At 67.0% G+C, this 25,655-nt stretch overlaps 4 protein-coding genes across 4 annotated transcripts in view; 3 read left to right on the top strand and 1 right to left on the bottom strand.

Annotated features, from left to right (window-relative positions):
• Window positions 1-638: 638 nt before the first annotated feature.
• On the top strand, window positions 639-2,237 carry EMIHUDRAFT_200432 (hypothetical protein; the record flags this gene model as incomplete). Its single annotated transcript, XM_005790408.1, has 3 exons — window positions 639-795; window positions 997-1,535; window positions 1,782-2,237. 3 exons carry the CDS (start codon window positions 639-641, stop codon window positions 2,235-2,237), a joined length of 1,152 nt encoding a protein of 383 aa, XP_005790465.1.
• A 2,286-nt stretch (window positions 2,238-4,523) lies between these two features.
• EMIHUDRAFT_200431 (hypothetical protein) lies at window positions 4,524-7,787 on the bottom strand (the record flags this gene model as incomplete). The annotated part of the gene is made up of 11 exons (XM_005790407.1): window positions 4,524-4,532; window positions 4,859-5,124; window positions 5,382-5,607; window positions 5,689-5,919; window positions 6,130-6,171; window positions 6,265-6,402; window positions 6,551-6,608; window positions 6,683-6,722; window positions 6,929-6,983; window positions 7,185-7,221; window positions 7,513-7,787. The coding sequence occupies 11 exons, from the start codon at window positions 7,785-7,787 to the stop codon at window positions 4,524-4,526; spliced, it is 1,377 nt and encodes a 458-aa protein (XP_005790464.1).
• Window positions 7,788-17,720: 9,933 nt separating this feature from the next.
• On the top strand, window positions 17,721-18,237 carry EMIHUDRAFT_200426 (hypothetical protein; the record flags this gene model as incomplete). Its single annotated transcript, XM_005790406.1, has 2 exons — window positions 17,721-17,778; window positions 17,828-18,237. 2 exons carry the CDS (start codon window positions 17,721-17,723, stop codon window positions 18,235-18,237), a joined length of 468 nt encoding a protein of 155 aa, XP_005790463.1.
• Window positions 18,238-23,122: 4,885 nt separating this feature from the next.
• The window catches only part of EMIHUDRAFT_448960 (hypothetical protein), a 4,452-nt gene continuing 1,919 nt past the window's right edge, over window positions 23,123-25,655 (top strand). The window contains exons 1-5 of the mRNA XM_005790405.1: window positions 23,123-23,261; window positions 23,333-23,399; window positions 23,492-23,615; window positions 23,774-23,856; window positions 24,011-24,124. Of these exons, the coding sequence (XP_005790462.1) occupies window positions 23,143-23,261; window positions 23,333-23,399; window positions 23,492-23,615; window positions 23,774-23,856; window positions 24,011-24,124 (507 nt within the window). The 5' untranslated portion in view covers window positions 23,123-23,142. The remainder of the gene's footprint in view (window positions 23,262-23,332; window positions 23,400-23,491; window positions 23,616-23,773; window positions 23,857-24,010; window positions 24,125-25,655) is intronic.

Here is a 25,655-nt window from a genome sequence, read left to right as displayed (position 1 = left end):
CCCACCGTGATCAACGATACGGCGCTGCCCCCAAATTTTCTTCGCCTGCGGCGGGCGCCTTCTAATCCGGATCGATCCTTCTCATGCTCAGCAATCGCCACTGACGGATCCACTGAGCTTGAGGCAGCCACTGACGGAACTATTCCAAAGGAGTGGTCGACGCCTCGCCTGAAGTCGGGTGGGCTCGCGCACTGCTTTAGCCCTAGGAGAGGGGTGTGTGTGAGGTGGTGGAATGGTAAGGTACCCCCCCTGCACACCTAAGCCCATGGCCGACCCCCCCCCCCCCCCCGCTGGAGAGCGAGTCGTAACACATCGCAACACATCGGAACGCCCCTGCTAGCGATGCCTGGGCGGCGATGATGCCGCAGGCGGCGACCACGAAGCACCGCGGGGACGGTCCGTCGACCGGCGGAACGCCCACCTAGGTACGTCAGTCAGTATCAACCAGCGCTCCAATCCGACGGCAACCAGCGCTCCAATCCCCGCATCGTGTGCCCGCGAGGGGGAGCAGCAGTATTACGAAAAAGAATTTTATGAGGGAAACCAGCAGGCGCAAAAACGGCGGCCAACGGGGGGATGTAGCCCATTATCGCATATATGCACGTTCCCTCCGAGGGCAAAGCACGCCGGCTTCAGCCATGCCAGTGGTGCCGGCCCCGAGCCTGGCTACTCGCGATCTGTCGGGAATGAACGCTGTGCGAGAGATCTTCAGATTGTTGGCTAGCAGCGCTGCCGGCGACAGTCCCGGTGAGCGTCTGAGCCGCGCCTTCGTACTTCGAAAGCTGCTCGAGCGAAGTGATGTTTCTCCCGACGCCCGGGACCCTGACGACAAAGACGAGCCCACGCTGCTGATGTCGGCCGCCTACTATGCGGATCCGCCATTGGTGAGACTTCTGCTCGAGCTTGGTGCCGACGTGCACTTGACTGACGCCAGCGGCAGCACCGCTCTCATGAGCGCCGCCCTCACACTCTCCCTCAGCCAGAGTGCGGCCGCAGGAGAGGTAGTCGCTATTCTACTCCGCTCCGGTGCCCGCTGGCCGTTTCCAGCCGAGCTGCCGCCTGGCACCAATCGAGGCTGGGTGGCTCAGTGGTCAGCGATGCAAAAGGCCGTCTCAGACGTGCAGCGACGGCTAGACGAGCCGCAGCCAGCCGGCTCCATGACGTCGCAAGGCCTCATGGGCGAGCAGCGACGGCTAGACAAGCACGCATCCCCCCCATTGAGTGGTCCGGACCCGCTTAGCCGTCTGGACCTCGACAAGCCGTGGATCCAGCACATACTGGGTGGCTCGGCACAAGAGAGGGCGCGGGAGTTCCTGAGGCAGCAGAATCTGTTACCAGCGCAAGGGCACCCGGTGAAACAAGTGCTCTCTGTCCCCGGAGGGGACCTGTTGTCAGCACAACAGAGGGTGCGGGAGGTCCTGCAACAGCAAGGGCGGCAGGTTCGGCCGGAGGGGGCGGGAGCAGAGAGCCCCGCCGGCCGTCCCAACGCCTCGAACAGCGCCGTCGCCGTGATTCTGGCGCTGCTGCTCGTGGCGGTCGTCGCTGGCTGGCGCGCGTGGCGCCACCGGGCGAGCCGAGCACACAGGAGGCAGAGGGGGCAGCGGCCAGCGGAGAGAGCATTCCGGGAGCGGGCTAGGAGGCGGGCTGAAGAGAGGGCGGCGGCGGCGGCCGCGGCGGCCGCGGCGGCGGCGGCGGAGCAAGCAGAGGCAGACGGGAGGGAGGGAGAGGGGCAGCATACTGACGGTTCACCCGACTCGGTGACCGTCCAGCATCTGCCGCAGACGTCGACAGCTAAGGCGTCGGGCTGGCAGGTGAGGGAGCCGCTCAGTGATCCAGCCGATGGAGTGAGCGAGGCGGCGGCGGCGGAGCAAGCATCGGCGGTAGACCACGGGAGGGAGGAAGAGGGGCAGCAGACGGCACCGAAGCCGGCCGTGGCGGAGGCCGAGGAGGCGGTTGGCGAGGCGGGGGCGGGGCATGCCGGCCGCTCCACCCCCTCGGCACCGCCGCCTGAGGTCCTCTCGCTGGCGGACGCTAGCTTCGACACCGGCCGTCGAGACGCTCCTGAGTCCACCATCGGTGGCCAGACTACGTGTATCGTGTGCTTCACTAGGCCGAAGTCGCACGTCGCTGTGCCGTGTGGCCACCAGTGTGTCTGCGGCCCCTGCTCCGCTCGGCTGCGAGCGTGCCCGTATTGCCGCACGCCAGCCGAGCGCTGGTGGCACGTCCGCGTGGTGTGAGATCGTGGTTGCAGCCTTGCGGGTTGGCGAAAAAACGCTCGTGAAACTATAATCTCGTCCTAGCAGCAGAGCTCTGCCTGTGGGGGGTGCTGGCATCTCTGTACAGACAGCAGCTGTACTTTAAGTAGCATGCGTTCCAAATGGCGAGAATTTATGGTCGGCACCAAAATCAGTGGTCTCACCGGCGGGCCCTCCTACTGCCAGCCGGGCGGTGCGGGGCACGCCAGCCTCTCTTCTACGCCTCGCGTGCCTCGCGGCGCCTCTGCTTCAAGGAGGGAAGATACGGCTCTCGCAGCTGTGGCACAGCGGAGAGCACAGCGGGCGGTACAAGTCCATCAGACATGGTTCCCTATCTTCGCATGCTCGTTGTTGGTGATATCCGCGCGAGGTCATACGCCACAGGCCAGCAATCACTCGGCGATGAGACTACTGATTTGGCGCGACGCTCTGACACCGAGTGTTGCTCGACGCTGCGACACCGCCGAGTACCGCGTGCAGCGCTCAACCTCGCGGAGTACACCTCTCGCTATCATCCCGCTTCGCGGCGGTCGGGCTGCTTGATTTGTCGGAAGACACCCACATCTCTGCTGTTGGAGGAGAGCTTCCGATAATCATAGTGGGTTCGCGATGGACCAGCCAGGGGGGCGGCGGCGACGAAGGGGCGGGAGCTGGGTCCAGTGCGCTCTGCTGCTAGCTGGGGGGGTCCGGACCCCCCCCCCCACAGCAGCAAAGCTCTGCTGCTGGGGGTGTCCGGGGACCCCCCGAGCAGCAGCAGAGCTCTGCTGCGGGGGGGGTCAGACCCCCAACCCCTAGCAGCAGGGACGGGCTTAGAAGTGCAGGGGGGGTACCGAGCAATGTGCGGCCGCTCCAGGAGCCAGCAGCCTTCCTACTGGTCCTGAGTTCACAGCTCCTCCGCCCGACGGGGTGGTCCCTTGGATTCGGGCCCCGCTCCCTTTTCCTGCGCCTGGTCTGTCCCTGTCATGTGTGTGTTGCGAGATGCAGAGCTGCCTGGTTAGCTGTAGCACAGAGCTGGTGGAGCACTGTCTGGTTAGGGGGTTAGGCTGGAGAGCTGTTAGGCTGGGGCACAGAGCTGGTTAGGCTTGAGCACAGAGCTGGTTGGGCTGGAGCACAGAGCTGGTTAGGCTGGAGCAGAAAGCTGGTTAGGCTGGAGCGCGGGCGGCGGCGGCCGGCGAGGGCATCGCAAGCAGGCGAGAGGCGGCCGCGGGCGCGCGGGGCGTCGAGTGGCGGGAGAAACTCGTTAAAACTCCCGCGCCGGCCCAGGTGATGGGAGTGTCACGGAGGCGGCCTTTGGCGCGCGCCGCGCGCGCCGCGCGCGCTCCTTGTTGTCTACGTGGGTCCGAGTTTTTTTACGGTCTATTGAGAGTATATCACGCCGCTGGCGCTGGGCGCTGGGGTAGACTATAGCTGGGGCCCCGCGGGCCCCCGCGCCTGGCGCTGCCCTGCGAATCCTCGTATCACCAAGCCTTGGAGGCTCGAGTTAAGTACTACTACTTTTAGCTTACTGGGAGAAAAGGGAGAGGGGGTTGTGTCTTGTGTTCTCGTTAAGTACGCTAGGAGCGATAGAATGAAAGCGGAGGGAACAGATAGCCCCCCCCCCCCGCGGAAAAGACCACGTCCGCTGCGACCTATCACATACACGAACCGAAGGGACGGAGGCGAGGGCGCGGCGCCACCACTCCAGGCGGCGTGCCACGCACGCCGCCTGCCCCTCCCGCCCGGGCCCTCGCCGCAAACGGGCTCAGCTCCCAGGCGGCGGCGGCGTCCGTGCCCACCTTGACCGGCGAGCCGGCAGCCGGCCCGTTCTCCTTCCCGTCGTCGCACCCCCCGGTGCCCTCGTCGCACCCCCCGGCGCCCTCGCCGACGCGGGCCCGCTTGGCCGGCACCGCCGGGCCGCCGCGCCCGCTTCCATGGAGCGGCCAACCCGGAGGGGCGCCGCAATGGCTCGTGTGCGCGTGCGCCGGAGGTCCCCAGAGCAAGTGTCCCGCGGGCTGCGCCGACGCGCGGCTCCGAGCGAGAGACGGCTGGGCGAAGACACCGCCGCCGCCGTCGCTGTCGCTATGCGGAGCGCCGCCGGTGAAGTCCGCATCGGCAGAGTCGCCTCCGTCGCCGCCACCGCAAGCTCCGCCGCACGGGAAGGCAGCCGCGCCGGCCGCGGCAAAGTCATCGTCGTCGTCCGAGGGCGCCACAGCGGCTGCGCACCGCGCTCCCTCGCGGGTGGCTCGGCTGCCGCCGCGAGGCGCCGGCAGAGTGCGGGCACCACCCCTCTCACCGCCCCTCTCTGGCGAGTGGCCGGCGGCAGCGAGACGCGGCGTCGGCGGCGCGCCTCTCTCTGCCCACGCGGGGCGGATTGCCCCGCGGCCCCACGACCCCTCCCCCTCCCCCTCCCCCTCCCCCGCCTCCTCCCCCGCCTCCGCCTCCTCCCCCTCCGAGGAGTCCACGTCCGAGAGCGCCGGGCCTGCCGCCCCGCCGCCTCCCCCCCCTCTGCCACGCGCACACCGCCGCCCTGCACGGCCGCCTCCTCCGCCGCCTCCACCTCCGCCCACGCCGCCTCCGCCTCCCCCGCCCCCGCGCACGCCGCCGCCCGCGCGCTCACGACCCACCGTCCCCCGAGGCAGCGAGAGATTCGCCAGCGAAGCGTTCGCCGGCAGCGATGGGTTCGCGTGCGGGGCCGGCGCCCGCGTGAAGCGGCAACGCAAGTTGCGCACGTCCTCGGCGGAGAGCGGGGCCGGATCGACGGCGCAGAGGTCGATGCCCCGCCCGATGTCCACAGCGGCCTGCAGCCGGGCCGCCTGCCGCTGCGTCTCCTCGTACTGTCGCTCCTCGGCCTCTGTCAGCAGCAGGACGCACGCGCCGTCCCGCTTGCGGCCTGTTCACAGCTAGAGGTGTGAAGAGACGCTGTTCACACCATCCTGCGCCGTCCCGCGTTCGGCCTGTTCACACGCGCTACCACGGTGAGCATGTCGACAGCTTGACACGCGCTGCCGCGGTGAGCACGTCGGCTCGAGCCGTGCACAGAGCCGGAGGGATGCGGCTGTGCTGTGCTCTGAACATGGCCCTCGCCGCCCATGGCCCTCGCCGCCCTATCTCGGCGGGATCTCGGCGGGATCTCGGCGGGATCTCGACTGTAGCAGGCGCCCGTGCGGCCAAAGCGCTGCACGAGGCGGATCGGCGAGGCGACGGCGTCGAGGCAGACGATGAGGTCGACCTGACCAATGTCGAGGCCCTCCTCCGCAACGCTCGTGGCGATGAGGACGTTGATCGCGCCCGCGCGGAAGGCTGCGAGCACGCGCTGCTGCTCCGCCTGCGGCATGCCGGCTGCACCCGCGCCGTCGCTGTGCGACGCCCTCGCCTGTCCCACGAAAGGGGAGACGCGCAGCAAGTCTGCAGACCCGCCGCCTCCGCCGCCGCCGCCGCCTCCGTCGCTTAGCACGGCGCAGAGGGCAGAGACGGTGTCGCGGCGGCCGACAAAGACTATTGCGCGCGAGTGCGGCTGCTCGGCGGCGTGGCGCGAGAGGAGGGCGGTCAGCTCGCGCCACTTGGGCATCAGCCGCACCGCCTCGGAGACCGTCGTGTCCGACGAGCAAGCGAGCGCGACGCCCGCGCGGGCGAGGGGCGGGGGGTACCCTGCCGCCACGGCCGCGCGGAAAGTGGTTCGCAGCAGCTCCACGCGACTCCCGGCTGGGCCGTCGCCGCCCCAGCCGCCCCTGCCGCCCTCGCCTCCTTCCTCGCCCCAGCCGCCCCAGCCGCCCTCCCCTCCGCCGCCCCACTCCCCGCCACCGCCTTCCCAGCCACCGCCTTCCCAGCCGCCCTCCCCTCCGCCGCCCCCGCCTCCGCGGCGCATCTCGCTCAGCAGCGCCACGCCCCTCCTCACCGCGGCGAGGAGGGCGAGGTCTGCCAGCAGCTTCTCTGCGCACTGCGCCGGCCGGCCCCACCCAAACAAGTGCGCAAGCCGCGTGTCGCCAGAACCGCCCTCCCGCCCGCCCGCCCGCCCCTCCTCTGCCGCCACCCGCTCGAGCCTCGCGCGCGCGCGGCAGAGGGCGGAGGCGTCGATTTCGCACGACGGGTCAGCGTCGAGCGCGTGGGCGCCTCGCAGCCTCGCCGCCGCCTCCTCCGCCGGCGGCAGCAGCAGCGACCGCAGCAGCGCCTGCTCCACGGGGCAAACAGGGCATCAGACACCGCTCCGGAAGGGAGAGCGCCACCCGCTCGAACGGCGCCTCCGCGCCGCCAGCGCGGCCCGCCGCCGCCGCCGCCGCCGCCGAGCTCCGCGTCGCCGCGACGCGCACGACGCGGACCGCGCGACAGTGCGTGTGGGCGAGCAGGTCGGCGTCCCCCTCGGCGCGCGCCTCGAGGCTGCAGAGATGCGGAGCGTGCGAGGAAGAAAAAGGGGGGATTCAGAGTGAACGGAGAGTGAATTAACCACGCACCTGCAGATGCGGAGCGTGCGGACGACGCGCTGGACGGCGCCTGTTCACGCCCACGGCGGTGAGCGGCGCCTCTGCCGTAGACCTCGGCTTGACCTCGGCTGGGTCTCGGCTAGATCTCCCCAAGATCTCGGCTGGGTCTCGGCTAGATCTCCCCATGATCTCGGCTTGGTCTCGGCTGGGTCTCGCCGAGGTCTGCCCCCGCCGTGGCGGAGAGGGCAAGGATGCGGCACGAGGCGCCGGCGCAACGCAGCAGCTCGGCGACCTTGGCGTACGCGTAGCCGGCTGAGGCGGCGTGGTGTGCCTACGTGCTGAATACGCCGACATGAGGGCGGGAAGACGGTATTGTGCAGCGTCTTCAGAGCACCGCGTGAATACAACGGAGAAGAGTACAGCGAATACAGTGGAATACGGCCGAGTACGGCTGAATCCGCGTCCTCTCGAGTGCCAGTTGGGATACATGAACACGCATTCCGCTTCTAGGGTGGTGTGCCTCGTCCATCACCACGCAGACAACCCGCCGCCCGTCTGCCACGCCAAGCCTGAGGCGGGAGCACAAGAGAGTCGGGCCGTGAAGGCGGTCTCGCGCGGTGTACTCGCACCGCGCTACGAGGCCTGCGAGTAGAGCGAGCACAGCGGACGACAGCGGGCTGAAGGGACTGCGCTAGTCCTCTCGAGTGCTAGTCGGGAGACAAAGATCCGCATTCCCGCATCTACGAAGGGATTGCCGCAAATCATTCTCAAAGGTCTGCGGCGTGCAAAAGAAGAGGCGGCGCGCGGCGGCGGGTGCGTCCGCGCCGCCCGCCCACCCGTGTCGTCCCTCCCTCCTCCACCCCTCGCTCCCGTGCCCCGTGCTCCACAGCGCGCGACGCTCCGACGGAGGAAGATCTCCCGTCAGCAGAGCGGCCTCGCCATCCGCGGGAAGGTCCGCCTTGGCGCACGCGTCGCGCTGCTGGTGGACCAGCGGCCGCGTCGGCGCCATGAAGACGACCAGCCCGTCCGGGAACCAGCGCAGGAAGTTGCGCATCACGGCGGCGGCGACAAACGTCTTGCCAAAGCCTGTTGGGAGCGAGACCAGCGTGTTTGCGGCGAGCGCCTCGCGCGTCATCACGTGCTGGTACGAGCGGAACTCGCTCCCCGTGCCCGCCTCGGGGTACTCCCAGTACTGCGCCTCCGCTGCGTCGATCCGCGGCAACGGTGCGGTGGAGGTAGAAGCGGAGACAGCGGAGGCGGCGGAGGCCGCGGGAGCGGAAGTGTACACGGCGGCCTGGGCCTCGTGCGGCGAAGGAGCACGCGGCGGCGGCCGCGGCTCGGCAGACCGGCCGAAGAGGGCGTCGAGCCCTCTCACCATAGCAGAGAAAAACAAAACACTAAACCGAGGACAGCAACGGCAAAAATAAAAGGGCAAAAAAGAAATGACTCGCCCCTTGGCGGGGAGCGTCTGCGAGAGCGAGACGCGAGAGCCGGGCACTCTACCCTGGATCCCCTCACACAGTGTCCATGCAGGGGTTTGAGAGCGACGACAGCAGCTCGGGCGCCTTCTCCCCTGGGAGCATCTCCGACGACGGCGAGGACGGCGAGATGACAGCGGCGCACGGTGAAGAGGGCGATGGCGCAAGCACCGACTCACCAGTGGGTGGAGCCAGCTACGGCGCCCAAGCCTATATGGATCCGGCGCCCGCGCTGGCCTCGGCGCCCGCGCCGGCCTCGCCGCCCGCGATGGCTCCGGCGCCCGCGATGGCGCCGGCGCCCGGGCTGGCTCCAGCGCCCGCGGCAGACCCAACGCTCGCGGAAGACCCGATGCTCGCGGCAGACCCCATGCACGTTGCGGCGCCGGCGACTCAGTCATGGACGTGTTCTTTCTGCACACTCGTCAACACGAACATGATGTTCCTGCAGTGCGAGGTGTGCGGGAACAAGCGCGCAGACGATTCGGCCTCGGCGGCGCCCGACGCCCCGCCCGCCGCCCCCGCCGGCCCGCCCGCCTCGGCGGCGGACTCGGAGAGCGATGAGGAGGAGGGCGCCCCCCGCGCGCAGCCCGCCCATGGCCTTGTCTTTCACCACGTCAAGGGGCAATCCGGCATCAAGCGCAAACCCGCGGCGGCGGGGATTGCAGGCGCGCCACCCGCCGTGCGGCTGCGCGCCTCGACCGGCAACGAGAGTGCGGCTGGCAAGCGGATACAAGTGGTCGTCCTCGAGACAAATTCGGAGGAGGAGGAGGAGAGCGGCGGCGGTGGCGGCGGCGCGGGCAGTAGCAGCGGCGCAGCCAGCAGCTGTAGTGGTGGCGCGAGCGGCAGCGGTAGCGGTGGCGTGAGCGGCGGTGCGGGCAGACGCGGCGGCGCTGGCAGCAGCGGCGCTGGCAGCAGCGGTGGCGCCAGCGGCAGCGGCAGCGGCGGTGCCGGCCCGAGCAGCGACCTGGCGCCGATCGAGCTGAGGCGATTGGAGGCGATCGAGGAAAACCGTCGGTATCAGCTCGAGCTGTTTGGCCCCGATCCGCTGGGGTTGCGGCAGAAGCGCACGCGCGGGGCCCCGCGCGGCGCCGGCAGCAGCAGCCGCGCTCCCTCGCGCGCGTCGCCGCAGGGCACGCGCAGCAGCGTGCAGGCCGCCCTGGCGGCGGTGCAGGAGGAGCCGTCGCAGCTCAAGTTTGCGCTCCTCTCGGCGCGCGGCCTGTACCAGGAGCTCAGCGGTGCTCTCCTCGGGGACGAGTCTTCGGGCGGTCTGCGCGCCGCCCTCGCATGCGAGGCGCAGGGCGAGCGGCTGCGCTCCCTCCTCAGCGAGCCTGGGAAGGGCGGCGAGTACATGGTGGTTGCGCTCTTCCTTGACATGACGCCGCTCGGCTGCGCCGTCTTCCGCGACGAGCGGGGCCAGGGGGAGGGGGCGCGCTGCGTCGGCGTGGCGCTCCTCGCGGTCGACGGGGCGCTCGAGGAGGCGAGCGCCGCGAAAGTGGGCGCTGCGCTGCTCGGGTATGTCGCCATGGTGGCGGCGCGGCGCCACATCCCGAAGATCTGCCTGCGCGACGACGCGGCGCCCGCCGCTCTGTCGGAGGAGATTGGCGCGTCGGAGTCGCCGTGGATCGCTTTCACCGAGGATGGCGACGGCTCGTCTCTCAGTGTCTATCAGGAGCTAGGGTCGGGGCGCGTTGCGACGGCTGTGACGCAGCACACATCGTTCTTGCAGAAGCTCGTGGCGCGGGCCCAGAACGCCATCCGCGAGGAAGGAGGAGCGAGCAGCGGCGGCAGCGACGGCGGCAGCGGCGCTGGGGGCGGAGGAGGGGCGAGGAGCGCGCGCGGTGGCGGCCGCTCACCGGCGCCCGGTTTGCCTCAGCTGGGCGAGCTCATCGCGGTGTGGGAAGATCAGGACACGGTCCAATCCGTCAACTGCTCGCAGCACTTTTTGGCGCGTGTGGTCGACCACCAAACCTCGCTCGACACCAGGTCGAGGACGCAGAAGGAGTACGCGTCGCAGGCGCCGCGAGGCGGCGGCGAGGCGGAGCGGGTCGACGTCGAGCTGCATTGGGTCGGCGGCACGGACGACGGCAAGCCGATGACGCACAAGGCGAGCACCCTCGAGCAGATCACGCCGCGCGCCGCGGCCGACAAGGAGATGTCGCTCCTCTGCGGGTACGCCTTTGACACCCACGGCAGCATGATCTGCGGCGACGTGCACACGTGGTGCCGCTTCGCGGTGGCGGTCGGCGGCGCGGGGTGGGAGGAGCAGCTGGAGGAGGAGAATTTGTGCATCCTCGAGCCGCCCGAGCTGCTGAGCGGCTGGGAGCTGGTCGCCGTGAACAAGCTGCATGCCACTCCAGAGCTGCTCATGCGCAGGGCCCTCAAGGCGCCCGACCAGCGGGCGTATCAGCCAAGCGCGGCGGGCGGCGGAGGCGGCTCCGATTCCGAGCCTGACGCAGCACGGTTGGACGCCATCGTCGATGCGAGCGAGCGGGAAGCGGCGGTGGCGGCGGCGGATATGGCGGACGCGGCGGCTGCTCTCGCGGGAGCGGCGCCGACCACGAACTGCCGCCGCGGGAACGGCAAGGGCAAGGCGGCGGCGGCGGCGGCGACGACGGGAGCGGGAGGAGGGGGCGAGGAGTTGCTCTTTTTCGAGGCGTTCTGCGGCGAGTCGCCCATGGCGTCCATCTTACGGGACGAGAACAAGGACTTCAAGGTCAAGGGTCTCGACAACGATCGGAAGAAGGTGTGGCCGCACTGGGACGCGAAGGAAGGAGGGCAAAAGCGACAGCGCGCGGGAAAGCCCGTCGGAAGCGACGACGGCGGCCAGTTCGGATGCAACGGTGAGCGGCGCGAGAGCGGCATCAGGTTCCAGTGCGGCTGCAACAAATTGCACGAGGACGAGCTGATTGAACTCGACTTCCACAAGCTGCCGCTCGACCACACGAAGCTCGACCAGCTGCTGGGGAGCCGGCGCGTGGTGTGGGCTCACTTCGGCATCGAGTGCGACACCTTCTCGACACTGTCGAAATCGAAACACCAGCGCCTGGCGAGCAACTTCTTCATGGGCACTTCGCAAGAGGCGTGCGAGGCGAACAGGAACGTGCACCACATGCTCGCCATCTGCTACTTCCTGCGGCGGCGCTACCCGCACATCCTCATCACGATCGAGAACCCGTGGGCTGACCTCGTCTCGCACCCGCTCATGCTCTCGATCGCGCAGCTGCCCGTCACCCTTGGCGGCCTTGGCCTTGTCTGCATGCCGATGACCTTCTGCCTCTTCGACGATTTTGCGCCCCACAAGCTATCGGCGCTCTGGGGCAACTCGCACGAGCTGTACCTCGACATGTGGGACCCGTTCAAAAAGAAGTGGCGCAAGAGGTGCTCGCAAGATGGCTGCCACTGCGCCGACCTCAAGAAGCACATGCAGGTTCGCAATGGAATCCGGGGAAACTCGTCGGTGCGCAACACCGACCGCTACCCGGACGGGTTCTGCCGGGCTGTGCACATGCCGATGAAGACCGACATCCAGCAGGGACTTAAGATCGACGACCGCTGCGACTGCTGCCCCGTGCCCTACTTTGCCAACGCCGATGGGCACTACGCCCACTGCTGCGCGACGCTTAAGCCCGGCAGAGAACCCTCTGAGTCTGACGCGTGGGACGGTCGGAGGCGCTGCCCCCTCGGGCCCGACGGGAAGCCGCGCACCGGCGACCTGATCATGTGCGACGGCTGCCCGCGCGCATTTCACCGCGAGTGCGAGCCGCCGCGTTCGCGGTGGAGCGACGAGGGCTTCCTCTGCGATCTCTGTGCGCCCGTCGGCTTTCAGGCCCTGTACCCAAAGTCAAGCGCACGCGGGTCCGAGATTGTTTGCAGAGAGTGCTCGGATTAATCTGGGGTTAATACGTATTTGCATCGTACTTCTCACATTCGCATGCGTGTGTGTCTTATGTGTGAGGCTTGTTGAGGAAATTGACACGCCATGCGGTCCTTTTGTTCACACATTTTCGCATTTTCGGCCCCGCGGCGCGTGTTTTCTCGTCTTTTGTGCATCTGGGCGATCTCGATCTTTTCCGGATGCACGATGGGGCGTAGGGGTGGTCGGCGACTAGAGGAATGTGTGTCGAGCCGGTTTGTTTATTGTTGCACGGCACAAAAGTCTACTTTGCGCCCGCGACCGCGACGCGCATCCGCACTCGCTTCCTGCTCAGAGAGGGCAGCGTTCGATTCGACGGGAAGGGCTTGCGGATGCTGAGCGCGTGGCGGAGCTTCTCTGCGGTCTTTGGCATCGTCAGGTCGCCGGGCATCGCCTCGCCGCGCGCGTCGTACCCCAAGCCATACAGCGCGCACAGAAAGGGCGACATGGCACACACCGCGTCGACTAGCTCGGCGCTCGTGTTTCGCTCGCGCACGCGCGGCGGCATGGTCCTCCGGCGCGGCGCAGGGAGGCCCAGCCGCCGGCGCAGCTTGGAGCCTGCACCAGCACGCAGGGCAGAAGGGCGAGTGAGCTGCTAGGTCGAGCGCCCCACTGCCCAGTCCACTCGTTGTGCTAGGCCATGGGGGCGAGGGCGCCGCTCATGATACGGAGCGGGGCAAGTGCTCCATGGGGGCTAGACGGCGGGCGCGGCGCCGTTCCTCGCAAAGTCTTCGAAAAAGACAATGGCGTCAAAATCCCACTCCCCGTGCGGCCCTGCGGGGACGGCACTGCCAGCCAGCCACGCGCGGAGCGCCGCCGCGTCGTAGCCACGCGCCTTTCTCACCATGCCACCGCAGTTGTCCCTCCACAGCTCCTTTTGAACCGAGAGGAACTGCTGCACCTAGCGTGTGGTGTCGGGGCAAGGGTCTGGGTTGTGTCCGCAGAAAGGCTCTATACCCCGCCGAGGGACCCGGAGCCGCGGCTCCCTCCCTCGCCCCCACCCGGTCGGCACCGGGTTGCGAAGAAAAAGGATCCGGTATGTGACGGCGACGCCCTCCCAGCTCGAGAGGGCCCGGCGAGGCAGCAACGTCGTCTTCACCACGTGGGGGCCCGACGCCGGAAGGATGAACCAGTCTTGGCCCTCGAGATGCGAAGCCGCCGCTGGACGCCTCCGCGTTCTCCGGGGAGGCGGCGGCGGGCGGGTTGGACTTATGGGCACGGGCTGCCAGCAGGCAGTGTAGTCTGGTATGCACCTTGCCTCTGGCAGGGAGGCGCAGAGCGTCGAGACGAACCAGGTGCAGCCCGAGTGCTGCGGGCAGAGGACCTGGGGAGGTGCGAGCGGCAAGCGGGGGGCAGGTGGCTCAGCTGATCCATGTGCTCTCCAGCAACATCACCGCTCGCCTATGCGCATTCCTGCACGACCGGCGGCCTCTGCCCGTCGGACTTGAGCTTGGAGCGCACCACGCTGCGCGGGTAGGCGGATCGGGCCGACTTGGACGTGCGTGCGTTGTACGCCAATCGGGTTACATACTTGAGTGGTCGGCCATCTGCCGACAGGAGCAGCGGCGCAAGCGCTGGATCCTGCCGGCTCATCGTGGTCTGGAGCTTGCGGCACTCCGCGGAGGCGCCGCACTGTAGGGTTGGCATCCGGCGGTCGTTGCATCCGGTCGCAGCGCCCGGCGAAGTCGCCCGGCACGGCTCGCCGCCATTCGGCGGCATTTGTGGAGTTGCGCGCGCGAATACGTCACGCACGCCGCTCAAGCGATGGACCCTCCACCCAGCCCTACCTACCTGATCTCTCGGAGGGGGAGGTGACCGCCGGGGAGGCGTTGTTGGTGGCTAGGACGCAAGCTTCCGTCGCCCTTTTCAAGCTCGGGGCCCACTCCGCTGCGACTCGAATTTGCAGGGCCCGCCTAAAAGTCCCGCCGCCTCGCCGCTACCCCGCCCGCTCGCGCCCGACTTTCCACCTCCTCGTGATCCAACCCGCCACCCCCCTCGCCTGTCACCCTCCCGCCGCCTCGCCGCCACCCCGCCCGCTCGCGCCCGACTTTCTACCTCCTCGTGATCCGAACCGCCGCCACCCTCGCCTCACCCTCGCCGCCTCGCCGCCCTCGCTCGCCGCTCGCTCTCGCCCGCTCGCCCCCGACTTTCTACTCCCTCGTGATCCGAACCGCCGCCACCCTCGCCTCACCCTCCCGCCCGACTTTCTACTCCCTCGTGATCCGGACCGCCGCCACCCTCGCCTCACCCCTCGCCCCCCCGCCCAGCCGTTTCCCCGCCGTCCAATGCTCCGCCGTTCCTTCGCCGCTGTGGTCTGCCGTCGTGCCACCGTTCCTTACCGTGCCGCTCCTTCCTCCGTGCCGCGCCGCCCTTGCCGTTTAGCCCGCCGTACCCCCTGCCGTCCGTTACCGCCGTGCCGCCGTACCGCCGCTCCTACAGTGCCGCGCCCGCCGCGCCGTATGTCCCGCCGTCCGATGTCCTGCCTGCCGTCTGCTGCCGCCGCGCCGCCTTACCGCCGACCCTTACCGTGCCGCGCCGCCTCTACACACACACACCTGACTTCTTGCTCGACCGAGTTTGCGTTGAGGAGCGAACCGAGCCGCCGGTGTGTCCCGCAGCGGCCTCGCTGGGCCAGAACATCGGCCCCGAGTGCTCCGCAGCAGCCTCGCTGGGCCAGAACGTCGGCCCGCGAGGTGGATGCTAGCATGAGCCCGCGATCCGTCGCAGTGCTCTTGCGTTACGGCGGTAGTGATCTAATCACCCGAATACCACGTTCGGATCGCTCCTCATCGCAAACCCTGTCAGCAGTTCACCTACGGGTATGTTCGTAATAAGAGCTACATACACTGAAAAGTTTACAACCAAACCAAGGGGGTCCAGTAGGTAGGCGTATGCATTGATTGCCCACCCAGGGCTATCACTGGACCTATCAACAGGCGCCTGCGGCGCCGTGCTCAGGAGCTGCTGTTCACTCGCTCGAAATGTGTACGTTTAGGTTAAGAGTAAGAGATCGAAGGTACAAGGAAAAAAAATGCGTGCCCTGAAAGAAGGCGGCGCACCAAGTGTGCTCCTCTTGCTGTTGGGACACGATGGCCAACGGCACTGCCGCCGCTGCGTCCGCTGGGAAAGGCACAGATCAGTCGCCGAAAACAGCCATCACGTCAGGCTTGTCCGCCAAGGATCGGGTGCGTGGCCACGCCGCCGCCGGCTCGACCACAGGCGCGCCCTACACACATCCATCGCCTCGCCAGCGCAGGTAAACGCGGGGCCGGCGAGACGACCGCCGACGGACGATGATGATGACTTCTCGCTCACGTCGTACGCCAACGGCTGCTGCATCTGCTGGGTGTCGGATCATCATGTGCGTGCTCCAACACAACTGAATCAAAGCGCCCACATTTTGGCCTCCGGGCATGCTATCCACCGCGTCGCACCACACTTCCGCGCGCCTGGCAAGCGCTGTTGACCAACCGCGCCCCCCCGACCCTGGCAGGCGCCGATAGAATGCCGCCTCGCGTGCACGATTATGTGATCCGCGGGGCCGGTGGCTGGGGAGCTGGGGAGACGGAGTCTGGCGGAGACACCCACGGCAGATTTATTTGGCGAGGAGAGGAGCTTTGGAGCGCCAGGGCCACAGTGTCGTTTGTTGCGGGCCTCGGGCGACACCCCGCAGGGCGGCGCCGGTTTTGTTTCCCACCACACTCCACGACGACAGTCGCCGCGAGCGTGCACAGAGCGAGGAGAGACAGAGAGCGATGGCCCGCGCCAGCGGCGCCGTGGCATCTACCGATCTGGCATGACCATGAGGGAAGACGCAACACTGGCCACTCTCACTGCCAGAAAACTGTTTGCGACGTTACTGAGCTTAAAATACAGTGACCGTCGCCCTCCCCCCTCCAGCGCCGCGTTCTCCCTCCGACACCGCGCCGCCGCGGCTCATCACGGGCCACCGCATCCTACGCGGGATAGCCTCTGGCGGCGCGCCGCGGAAGGCGCGACGAGCGAAGCGAAAGAGAGCGCACAGGGGCAGCGGGTCGGCTGTCCCTGAACCGCATTAGCTATACTTGATGAAGCCAATGTCCTTGGCGTACTCGCGGAAGCAGCGACGGCAGATGTCGAGGCCATACTTGCGGATAAGGCCGCGCACGCTGTGGCAAACGCGGCTGCGGAGGGCGCGGGAGGGAGATAGGGATCAGGCTTTCGGCGGCGGCGTGCCGGCCGACCCGCCACGTGGCAATGTGGCATGCTCAGCGCGTTGGGCAGCGGGGCAGGGCGCACCAGTGGCGCGCGCCGGCCGAGTTCTCCTTGGGATGGATGCCCCAGATGTTCGGCATGCTGCGCGCATGCGAGGGGGAATCACTCAGCAGGAGGGGGGCGCAGGGCAGCGAGGGGGGCGCTGCGCAGCGCAGGGCTCGACGCGGCGTGCGCAGTGTGGGGCCCGCCAGCGGCGCCGGACGCACGCGGGGAGTGCTGCGGGCAAGCTCCTTTTTGGCACACACAAGGCCGGTGGTCGGTGTGTGCGCCAGGGCGCCAGGGCATGCACGCGGCACCTGGCAGAGCTGAAGAAGAAGAATTCAAGAAGCAGAAAGAAGAGGACCCGAGCAGCGCAGCGTGTCGGCCGTTTTTTCACCCTCCTTCTTCGGTGGCGGGCCCTCCTAACGCCGCCCCTGACAAGCCCCCCCCCTCCCAGCCGCTGGCCCGTCCAGCGTGGCGGGATCGGCTAGCCCATCCTGGCCCGCGCGCTTGCCGACGCGAGAAGATCGCGCCAGAGGGCAAATCTGAGGCAAAATGGCCTGTTCGCGCTAGTTTCAATCAAAAATACCGCGCCACGGCGGCGGAATGAAGAGACCTGGTCTAGACAGCCGTCTGCGCGCTGAAATTCTATACGGAATCGATACGTGGTACGTCTTCTGAATCGCTCGTGGAGAGGAGCTACGGCCATTCTCCACTTGTGTTCGACGACGTCGTACATTGTTCGACGACGTCGAACACGATCGAGTAACCGCGAGGCGGCGGCCGCTCTCGCCGACCTCGAGGCGGCCGAGGCTGCGGAGGAGCGCGCCCGTGAGCGTCGACCGCACGGCCTACTCGCCCAAGTACTCGCTCTCTTTTATGTCCCACCATGCAGAGCGCATCTCTCTCTCTGTTGTGCGAGGCGTGAAACGCGCCATTCGCTCTCACCTGGCAACCCTGTCTGCACGTCTCGCGCGCGCGTGAACAGGGCCCAAACGGCTCTGCTCCTCCTCTTGTCTGGCGGCAATCGCAAGCTGCGGCACAAGCCGCGTTGGCGCAGAGGAGGCGGCAAGCCTCAACGCGCCTACCCGTGGCATGCCGCCGGCTCGGGCCAAGACTAAGGCTGCAGGATTCGGCCCCGCCTGCTGCGAGTGGCTGCGGCTCAGGTCAGAGGGCCCAGCGACTCGTCGGTTGGGTGTAAACGGGCATTGCCTGTGGTCTTCAACGCACAAAGGGTGTGAATAGAGCTCTCTTGATCCTTCTGAGCACGAAGACCACTCGAACTCTTCTGCAGACTTTAGTTTTCCCGGTGTTCATAAGCTGTGAATAGTTTATGCGCCCGCCGCAGCCCGCCCTATTCACCACGGGCCACGAGAGCCCTGCAAGCAGCTGGCATGTTCTATCGCCCGGGTGGCGGGCTGTCTGCACACAGACGTCTCGTCCCATGGCTGACGCACGGATGGTCCGACCTGTGGCGGAGTTTGACCTCAGCTCGGCCGTCGGTGTCGGCGGGCTGACGGCGGCCGCCGGAATCGCGATTCGCTCTGCCAGCTGCCAGCAGCCTCGTGTCGCCGCTCTCGTTGGCGCAGCAGCAGCGATTGGCCTTTGCGCCGTCGCTCGACGGCGTCACCGCCCATCCGACCTGCGAGTCTTCTGCTCTCACGCACCTCACTCGCCGCGCGCGGATTGTGCGCCGCGCCAAGCAAGACACATGCTCATGCAAACAGTGCGAGAACTTGGTTGCGCCGCTTAGTGGCGGCGCTGCTTTAGAGGAAGCGGCAGCGTGGGAAGCAAAGCAGATGGAGAATGCGCGGCATGCCAAGGAGCCGCTGCCGGCGGAGGTTGAGCGGCTAAGTGCAGCAAGGGCCAAGGGCAAGAAGGGCAAGAAGAAGACGAAGAATGTGGGCGTGGGCGATACGGGCGCCGCTGGGCTCAACGAGGAGATGCTGTCCTGCAGTTAGAGAGCTCGTAGCGAGCTCGATTTTGATGAGAATTTGATGTGAGAAATATCTCAATTTTGAGCAAAAACGCCAAAAAATCGGCGCCTGCGGCGGGCCGGGGCCTCCGGCGGCGCCTGCGGCGGGCCGCTGGGGCATCCGCCCCAGACCCCGTTTACACCCGAGCTATGCCCCGCGACCTGAGCCGGAGCCAGTGCCCTTCCCGTTGAGGTGTCCATCTTATGTGCAGTGGGGCTACAACTGTAGCGCGTCGGCAGGGTCCGCAACGTCTGGGGGGGCGACCCCCCCATCTTTGTTTACCGATGCGTCCTAGAATGCAAAAACGCATTCTAGGACGCACTTTTCATCTCAAAGATACCATGTGTCTCGGGTACACAGGGCATTCTAGGATGCGACGGCTCTCCTGGAGATAGCCGCGCCGTGTCTTTTGTTACGCGTTCCATCTTAGACGCCACAAGCATCTATAGATGCACAGCTGTTCTGAGATGGCAATTGCATACTAGATCACATTTTACTATACTTGGACAGGGAAGCGTCTCAGGAGACACCGTGTGTCGGGTGCACCGGGCACCGAGGGGGGAGCAGGGAGCACGAAATCCAGACGAAATCGAAAAGGCGGTGTGTGATCTCTCGGCACCCCCTGGGGGCCCTGCCTTGAGTGCTCGCGTGAGGTCTTTCCTCGCGGCCTGCCCCTCCTGGAGAACCAGGTTCTCAGCACCGCGCATGCATCTGCTTGCGCCACGAGCTCTGGGCGCAAAGTTGCATGCACTGCTTACGTCGCTCCGACGGCGACGCCGCTCCCCCCCCCACCAACCAGTTTGCGCGGCAGGTAGCGGGGCCAGTTCGAGGCCGAGGGCGTGGGCGTGCGCCTAACACGGAAGAGACAGCGTACTTCCGAGAGTCGGCCAGAACCGTGGCGTTTTTCTTGTTTGACTTGGCGATTTGAGGGACCGGGCATCCCGACTCGCTCCTGCTCCTGCTCCTGCTCCTCGCTCCTCGCTCGGTGAGCTGTCGCCCGCCAGCGCGCGGCGACCGCGCGCACACCGTGCCCGCCGGCTCGCCGCCCTCCTCACCACCCGTCGGCGCTGTCCGCAGGCATGTGAGTCAGAACGGCGACCGCGCAGCGCGCGCGGGTGTCTTGCTCGCCACCACCCTCTCGCCCCCGCTCCGTGACCGCCGCCGCCCGCGCCACCGCCGCCGCCAACACCGCCTCGCGCCTCGCGCCTCACCCTCGCCGCCCCCGCCGCCCGCCCTCGACCTCGCGACGGCGTCCTTCTGGGGATCTGCGGGTGGCTTGTCCGCCTCGCCGCCGCCCCCACTCTCGAGCAGCGCGACCGCTTCCGCTCGATCGGTGAGCCGTCGCCCGCCACGCGCTCTCACGGCGACCGTGGGCCGCTCATCGCCTCCGCCTCGTCGCAGGTGTTTGATCTGGGCAGGAAGCGGCGCTGGCAACGGCAACCGGCAGCCGCGTGCACGGAGTGCTAAGCGAGGTGCCTGTGTCCAAGTCTGAGTAGCCCGTGGCCGTGAGTGGCGTCAGGGGCAGTGTTCTGTGACTGTGTCCTGTGCGTGCTGTTCAGTGTGAGTCGGTGCAGCGGTGGGCCTGCTGCCGCTGCCAGACGTGAGAGCCGCTGTCCGTGCCCCAGCACGTTGCGCGGAGAGGCTATAGGGCGCCCACCCACGAGTGCTCGGGTGGGCGCGCCGCGGCTGTGCGAGTAGTAGTGCAGCGGCCGCGGCGCACAGCCGGGGGCACGGCCCGCCGCGCAGCGCTCGCCACACCGCTTGCCCTGTTTTCTTTTGCCACGTATATTTCTTGTGTGAGTTGTTGTCTGTTGAGATCCACACGCGCTGTTCCGTGTTCGTCACAGTATGCACGAATAGTTCAAAATATGCGCGCGTCTTCTGAGACACGCGCTGTTCACAGTATGCACGGCGCGTCTTTTGAGACAGCAACGCCACAATCGGAGATGCCGCGAGCAATTCGGGATCGCCGGGATGCGCGGAGCAACTAATATGGACTCGCGCATCTTAGGATGCTCGAGCATACCGAGGACAGCGAGCGTCTAAGTAGGACGCCTACTAGACGCACTCTAATCCAGAGACGCATTCGGTAAACAAAGATGGGGGGGTCGCCCCCCCAGACGCAAAACCGTCGTAAAGCTGTCCCCCCCCCCCCCCGCAAACTTTAAACCACCATAAACATCATTGTGCAGGGGCCCCAAATGACGTGTGAGTGTTAGAGTTGTTGTTTTGTTTTACTCCTTGTACGGTAAATCGGTGTCGTAGCCGGACGAGTCGGCGGAGGAAGCCCGCTTGGCGGGCGGCGAGTCCGGTGAGGGAGAGCGCGACTGGCGTGGGGGCCCGCCGCCGCGCGCCGAGAGCTGAGCCAGCGCAGAAGGGGAGCGACGGCGGCGGAGACACGGAGTTGCGGCCGCCGGCGACCTCACACGGCGTCGAGCGCCGTAGAGACGGCCCCGAGAGCCGCCGCCAGGTGTGCCACGACCGCCGCCGCGAGGCTCGTGGCGATGGATGCGCCAGACCAGGGTTCGTGAGTGAATTTTCACACTTTCACTTTCACATGTGAATTCATGTGAATTTCACATGAAACGTTTCGGCCGCCCCCGTTTCACTGAAAATTTCACAAGTTCGACTACTTTCGAAGGCTCTGGCATCTCCGAGGCGGCAGCGGCGGAGGCGGCAGCAGTCGAGGCGGCAGCGGCGGAGGCGGCAGCGGAGAGAGCGGCGGTGCGCCTACCACTGCCGGCACCGGTAGGGATCTCTGTGCCACCAATGCCGCGCGTTCCTGCTTCCCACCTTCCCTGCAGCGAGGCCGTGGTCAAGGCCGTGGTCGTCCCCAAGGCTCAAAGAACAGGGGCCCGCCCTCACTGCATCAAAACGCGGTGTTTGAAAGCGAGGAAGTGTAGAAAGGAAAGAGCCCACAATAACTAGTGAGAGGAGGTGCAGCTTGGTTCGTGTCCTCGGGCGCTCGAGGACGTGTGTGTTGCCTCAATGTTCTTTTAATGCGCGCCCCCGCCGAAATACACTGCAAAACACCATACACGCGAGATGCGTCGGCAGCGACGCGCACGACCTCTTAAGAAGCACCGTGTCGTTAGGGTTAGGGTTAGGGTTAGGGTTAGGGTCAGAGAGCGTTCAAGCCGTTGTGCAGCTCCTAAGAGAATGGTCCGGTTTGGGCCGAAACCAAATGGCGGAATCAGCGGTCCGTCGACCCGAGCTCTCGGTGAATGCTTTGGGTTCTTCGGGCTAGGGTTAGGGTTAGGGTTAGGGTTAGGGTTAGGGTTAGGGTAAGGGGTTGGTTGTCGTCGCGCGCTCTCGATATCTGGCTAAGACAGAGACACAGCAGCAGAGGCGACCCAAGCGACACATCAGAGCATGGATGCTTGGGGGCGCGAGCCGCCATCTTGGACTGTGCGGCGAGTATTTGCAACCGGGAGCTCGCCGCCGCCCCTACACCGCCGCCGCCGCCCTCCCGGTGGCAAATAATAGCCCAAGTCGAAGAGTGCGCCCCGCCCTCGGTATCTGGGCGGCAGGCGGGACTAGAGTGGCACGCTGGTGCACGGATGGGGGGGCGAGCCGCCATCTTGGACTGTGAGGCGAGTATTTGCAACCGGGAGCTCGCCGCCGCCCCTACACCGCCGCGGCCGCCCTGCCCGATGCGTCGAGAGTCGACTCTCGACTGCTGAGAGAGTTCATCCCACCATCAGCACCGTATTCGCCCACAGCATGCCATGAGATTCATATAGGTCTACTGTACACATCAGCTCAGCGAGACCAATATCTCCAGCCTCCTTCATCTTGGCTGCTGCTTGGGAGCCAACAGCAACACCTGTGCAAGTGAGTGTCAGAGTGTCGGAACTCGGTGGGAGCATCCGTCATCATTACGTTCACACGACTCTTCACACTCGCTCGAAAAAGTGAAATTTCGTTTCACATGAAATGTGAAGTGAAAGTGAAAGTGAAACCGATTCGCTGTTTCCATGTGAAATCACGAACCCTGCGCCAGACCCGCTTTGCGCCGCCGCCCTCAACGCCCGATACTCGATCAGAGCCGGCGGAGCGACGGCGGCGGAGTTGCGGCCGCCGGCGACCTTCCCCTCGACCACGCCGCCGACCCGTCGACAAGCACGTGCGGACTGCCATCGAGAAGAAGGAGACGGAGGGCGGCGCATCCGGAGCCCGCGGGCGCGGCGTGGGCGGGCGCGGGCGCGGGTGGGCGCGCGGGAACCCCGCCAGCGGAGGCGACAATGCCTCTGGCGGCGCTGCAGGCTGCAGGCGGCGCGCGGCGCGCCCCTCGCCGGTCTCCCGCACGCTCCTGAGGGCCGAGAGGGCCGAGAGGCGGGGTCGGTGACCCGGGGGCATGGGCGGTGCGGCCCGCGCCGCGCGCGGGCGCGTGGCAGCCCGTGAGTGCCGAGATCGGGTCTGTGCTTCGACGTAGCATGGGCCCCCGGAGGCCCATCTACAGCAGCGGCGAAGTGAGCGTGTTTGTGGTGTTGGTGTGACGTCTGAGCTTGGATCTGTGACTAAAGCCGCTTACCGGTACCACTGATGGATCCCCACCCGAATAACACACAGTGAGCGCCCCAGCACTTCACTACGCCCTCCGCGCGAAATCGCTAGTGGTGCTTTGTGGCAGCACATTGTGCTTTGTGGCAGCACGGGTGCGGTGCCCGAGACCGTCGGCACTCACGGGCTGCCACGCGCCCGCGCGCGGCGCGGGCCGCACCGCCCATGCCCCCTCCCCGGCGCAGAGGGGCCCCCGGAGGGATGCTCAACCGCCCCACGCCACGCCGCTTGCGGCGGTCCTCTTCCCAGCCTGGGGCCACTTCTCGTCTATCTGTCACTCCGTGTGAAGACAGACGAGAATCAAGAACGCGAGGTGAGCGAAGCCTTATGCTCCGCTCTGTGTCGCGCTCCGCGGCGAGGATAGCTCCCAGCAGCGGCACGTACCGCACGCTGGCGCTCAAGTCTGGCCAGTGGGTGCGGAATAAGGACGACCTGCACACCGAAACGTGCGCGTCCCGCCCCGCCAACCGCCGCCGGAGCGGGAGCCAGCTTGACCCCTCGCCTGTTTGCCTGGCAGTAAGCTCGTGCACGCCGGCGTCGACCCTGACCCCATTACCGGCGCCATCCTCACGCCGGTCTACCAGGCGCGGCTGCTCACAGCAGCCAGCGAAGACCGAGGCTGCTGCGCTGTGGCCCTCACGCCTGACGCCCGCCCCGGCAACACCCCTCCCTGCAGTCGACGACGTACGTGCAGGAGTCGGTCGACGAGTATCTCGCCAAGGGCTACTCGTACTCGCGCACAAACAACCCCACGGTCACCGTCCTCGAAAACAAGATCGCAGAGCTCGAGGGCGGCTACGGTGCCTCGTTACCGCCGCCGCCACCACCGCGGTTAGCCGGTCGCCACCCTCGCCGCCAGTCTTCATTGCCACCTTAACGGCCGCCGCACAATCTGGCGGCCGCGGCTTTCTAACGCCCGCCCTCACGCCCGCTTCTGCGGACGCTTCCGCGCCTGTAGGTGCCGCTTGCTTCAGCACCGGCAGGGCTGCGACCATCGCGGTGATCACCTCAACGATGCAGGCGCGAGAGGGGGTATCGGCGGTTCGGGCGGGGGGGGGGGGGGGCTCCCTCCTAGATGATGCTTCTAGTTCTCCCCTCCATAAGATAAGGCCACCTCGAGCGTGCATAGAGGTGCTCATTGAGAGGGGAGACCTAGAGACCGAGCGGGCTGGCAGCTTCTCGCGTCTGTCTGCAGGCGGGCGACCACTGCGTCATCACGAACTGCTCGTACGGCGGCACCAACCGCGCGTGCCGGACCCTCTTCACCGACATGGGCATGGAGTTCGACTTTATCGACTTCACCGAGCTGGTGCGCGCTCTCTGCAGACCCCGCCACCGCTAAGCACACGTCGCCCTCTCTCGCCGGCCGCGCCCTCTCTCGCCGGCCGCGCCACCCCGATGACCGCGACGGCGCGACTCGCTGCCCCACGGCGCAGCCCGCTCGTCCACCTCCAAGAGGAGGAGACCACCCACTGGCGCTCGTCCCAGACTCCGCGCCTCTTCCGCTGTACACAGTCAGCCGGTCCGTGAATGTTCACGCTGTGAGAACCCCCAACGCCTCCCCACACCTCCCCACATCTCCCCACATCTCCCCACACCTCCCCACATCTCCCCACATCTCCCCACATCTCCCCACACCTCCCCACACCTCCCCACACCTCCCCACATCTCCCCACATCTCCCCACATCTCCCCGCATCTCCCCACATCTCCCCACATCTCCCCACATCTCCCCACGCCTCCCCACATCTCCCCACGCCTCCCCACATCTCCCCACGCCTCCCCACATCTCCCCACATCTCCCCACATCTCCCCACATCTCCCCACGCCTCCCCACATCTCCCCACACCTCCCCACATCTCCCCACATCTCCCCACATCTCCCCACATCTCCCCACATCTCCCCACATCTCCCTTCTTCGCTGTGTTGCCCTGCGGACAAGTGCGCAAGGCTTTGCGCCGAGTCCGCCTCGCCCCCCAGCGTCAGCTGTTCCCACAGCAGGCTCGATCGAAGTGCTTCGGACGCCAGTGGGTTGGGGTTGGGGAAGAGGGTGGAGGGAGGGGTACGGGGGTGAGGGCATGGAGGGGGCGAGAGCAAGGGCGAGAGGGGGCAGGGCAGGGAACGGGGCGCTCGCTGGTGCACCACGCCCCCAGGGCCCTCGCCGCTCTTGCCTCCGACAGTGCCAACACGCAACCTCAATCCGTCCACACCAGCGCGATCACCTCTGCTCTCGCCCTGCCCGCCTGGACACCCCCGGCCACGACGAGTGCCCACGGTCACAACCGTCGGCACTCACCGCCTCTGACTCACCGCGCCCCTCACCGCGTCGCTGCGTCCCGAAGCCCCTTTGGTTCGCCGCCGCGTCCCTCACCCTCTCTCCCTGCCCGCGCCCCCAGGCAAACATTGAGGCCCACCTCAAGCCAAACACAAAGCCCGGCCATCCTAGAAGCGGAAGACTGCCGCGCTCGTCCCACCTGCGCTCGAGAGGACGCACTCCGCGGTAGTCGGCCGCAGTTGGCTGTCCTCGCTGTATTCGTAGCCCGCGTGCTCGGGAGGTGCTCTGAATGTGCCGCGCAAGGCCGTCCTCCCACCCCGAGGTTGGCGGACCCACCCTTTCAGGCGCAGCCAGTCAGGCAGTCTGACACACCTCCCAGCATGGAGGACGGGCCCACACGCACACACACGCTGCACACGATTGGCTCGGGAGCCCGTTTTCAGGCTCATCTTTTCCGAGTCGCCGGCGAACCCCACCCTCACGCTCACCGACCTCTCCGCCGTCTCCGCGCTCGCAAAGTGCCCCGCCTCCCCTCTCCGGTCTCCTGCACGCGGTCACTCAGTGGC

The sequence above is a fragment of the Emiliania huxleyi genome (genome assembly GCF_000372725.1).
Source record: "Emiliania huxleyi CCMP1516 chromosome Unknown EMIHUscaffold_12, whole genome shotgun sequence".
NCBI classification, from domain to species: Eukaryota; Haptophyta; order Isochrysidales; family Noelaerhabdaceae; genus Emiliania; species Emiliania huxleyi.
This window is presented reverse-complemented; position numbering and strand designations above follow the sequence as displayed.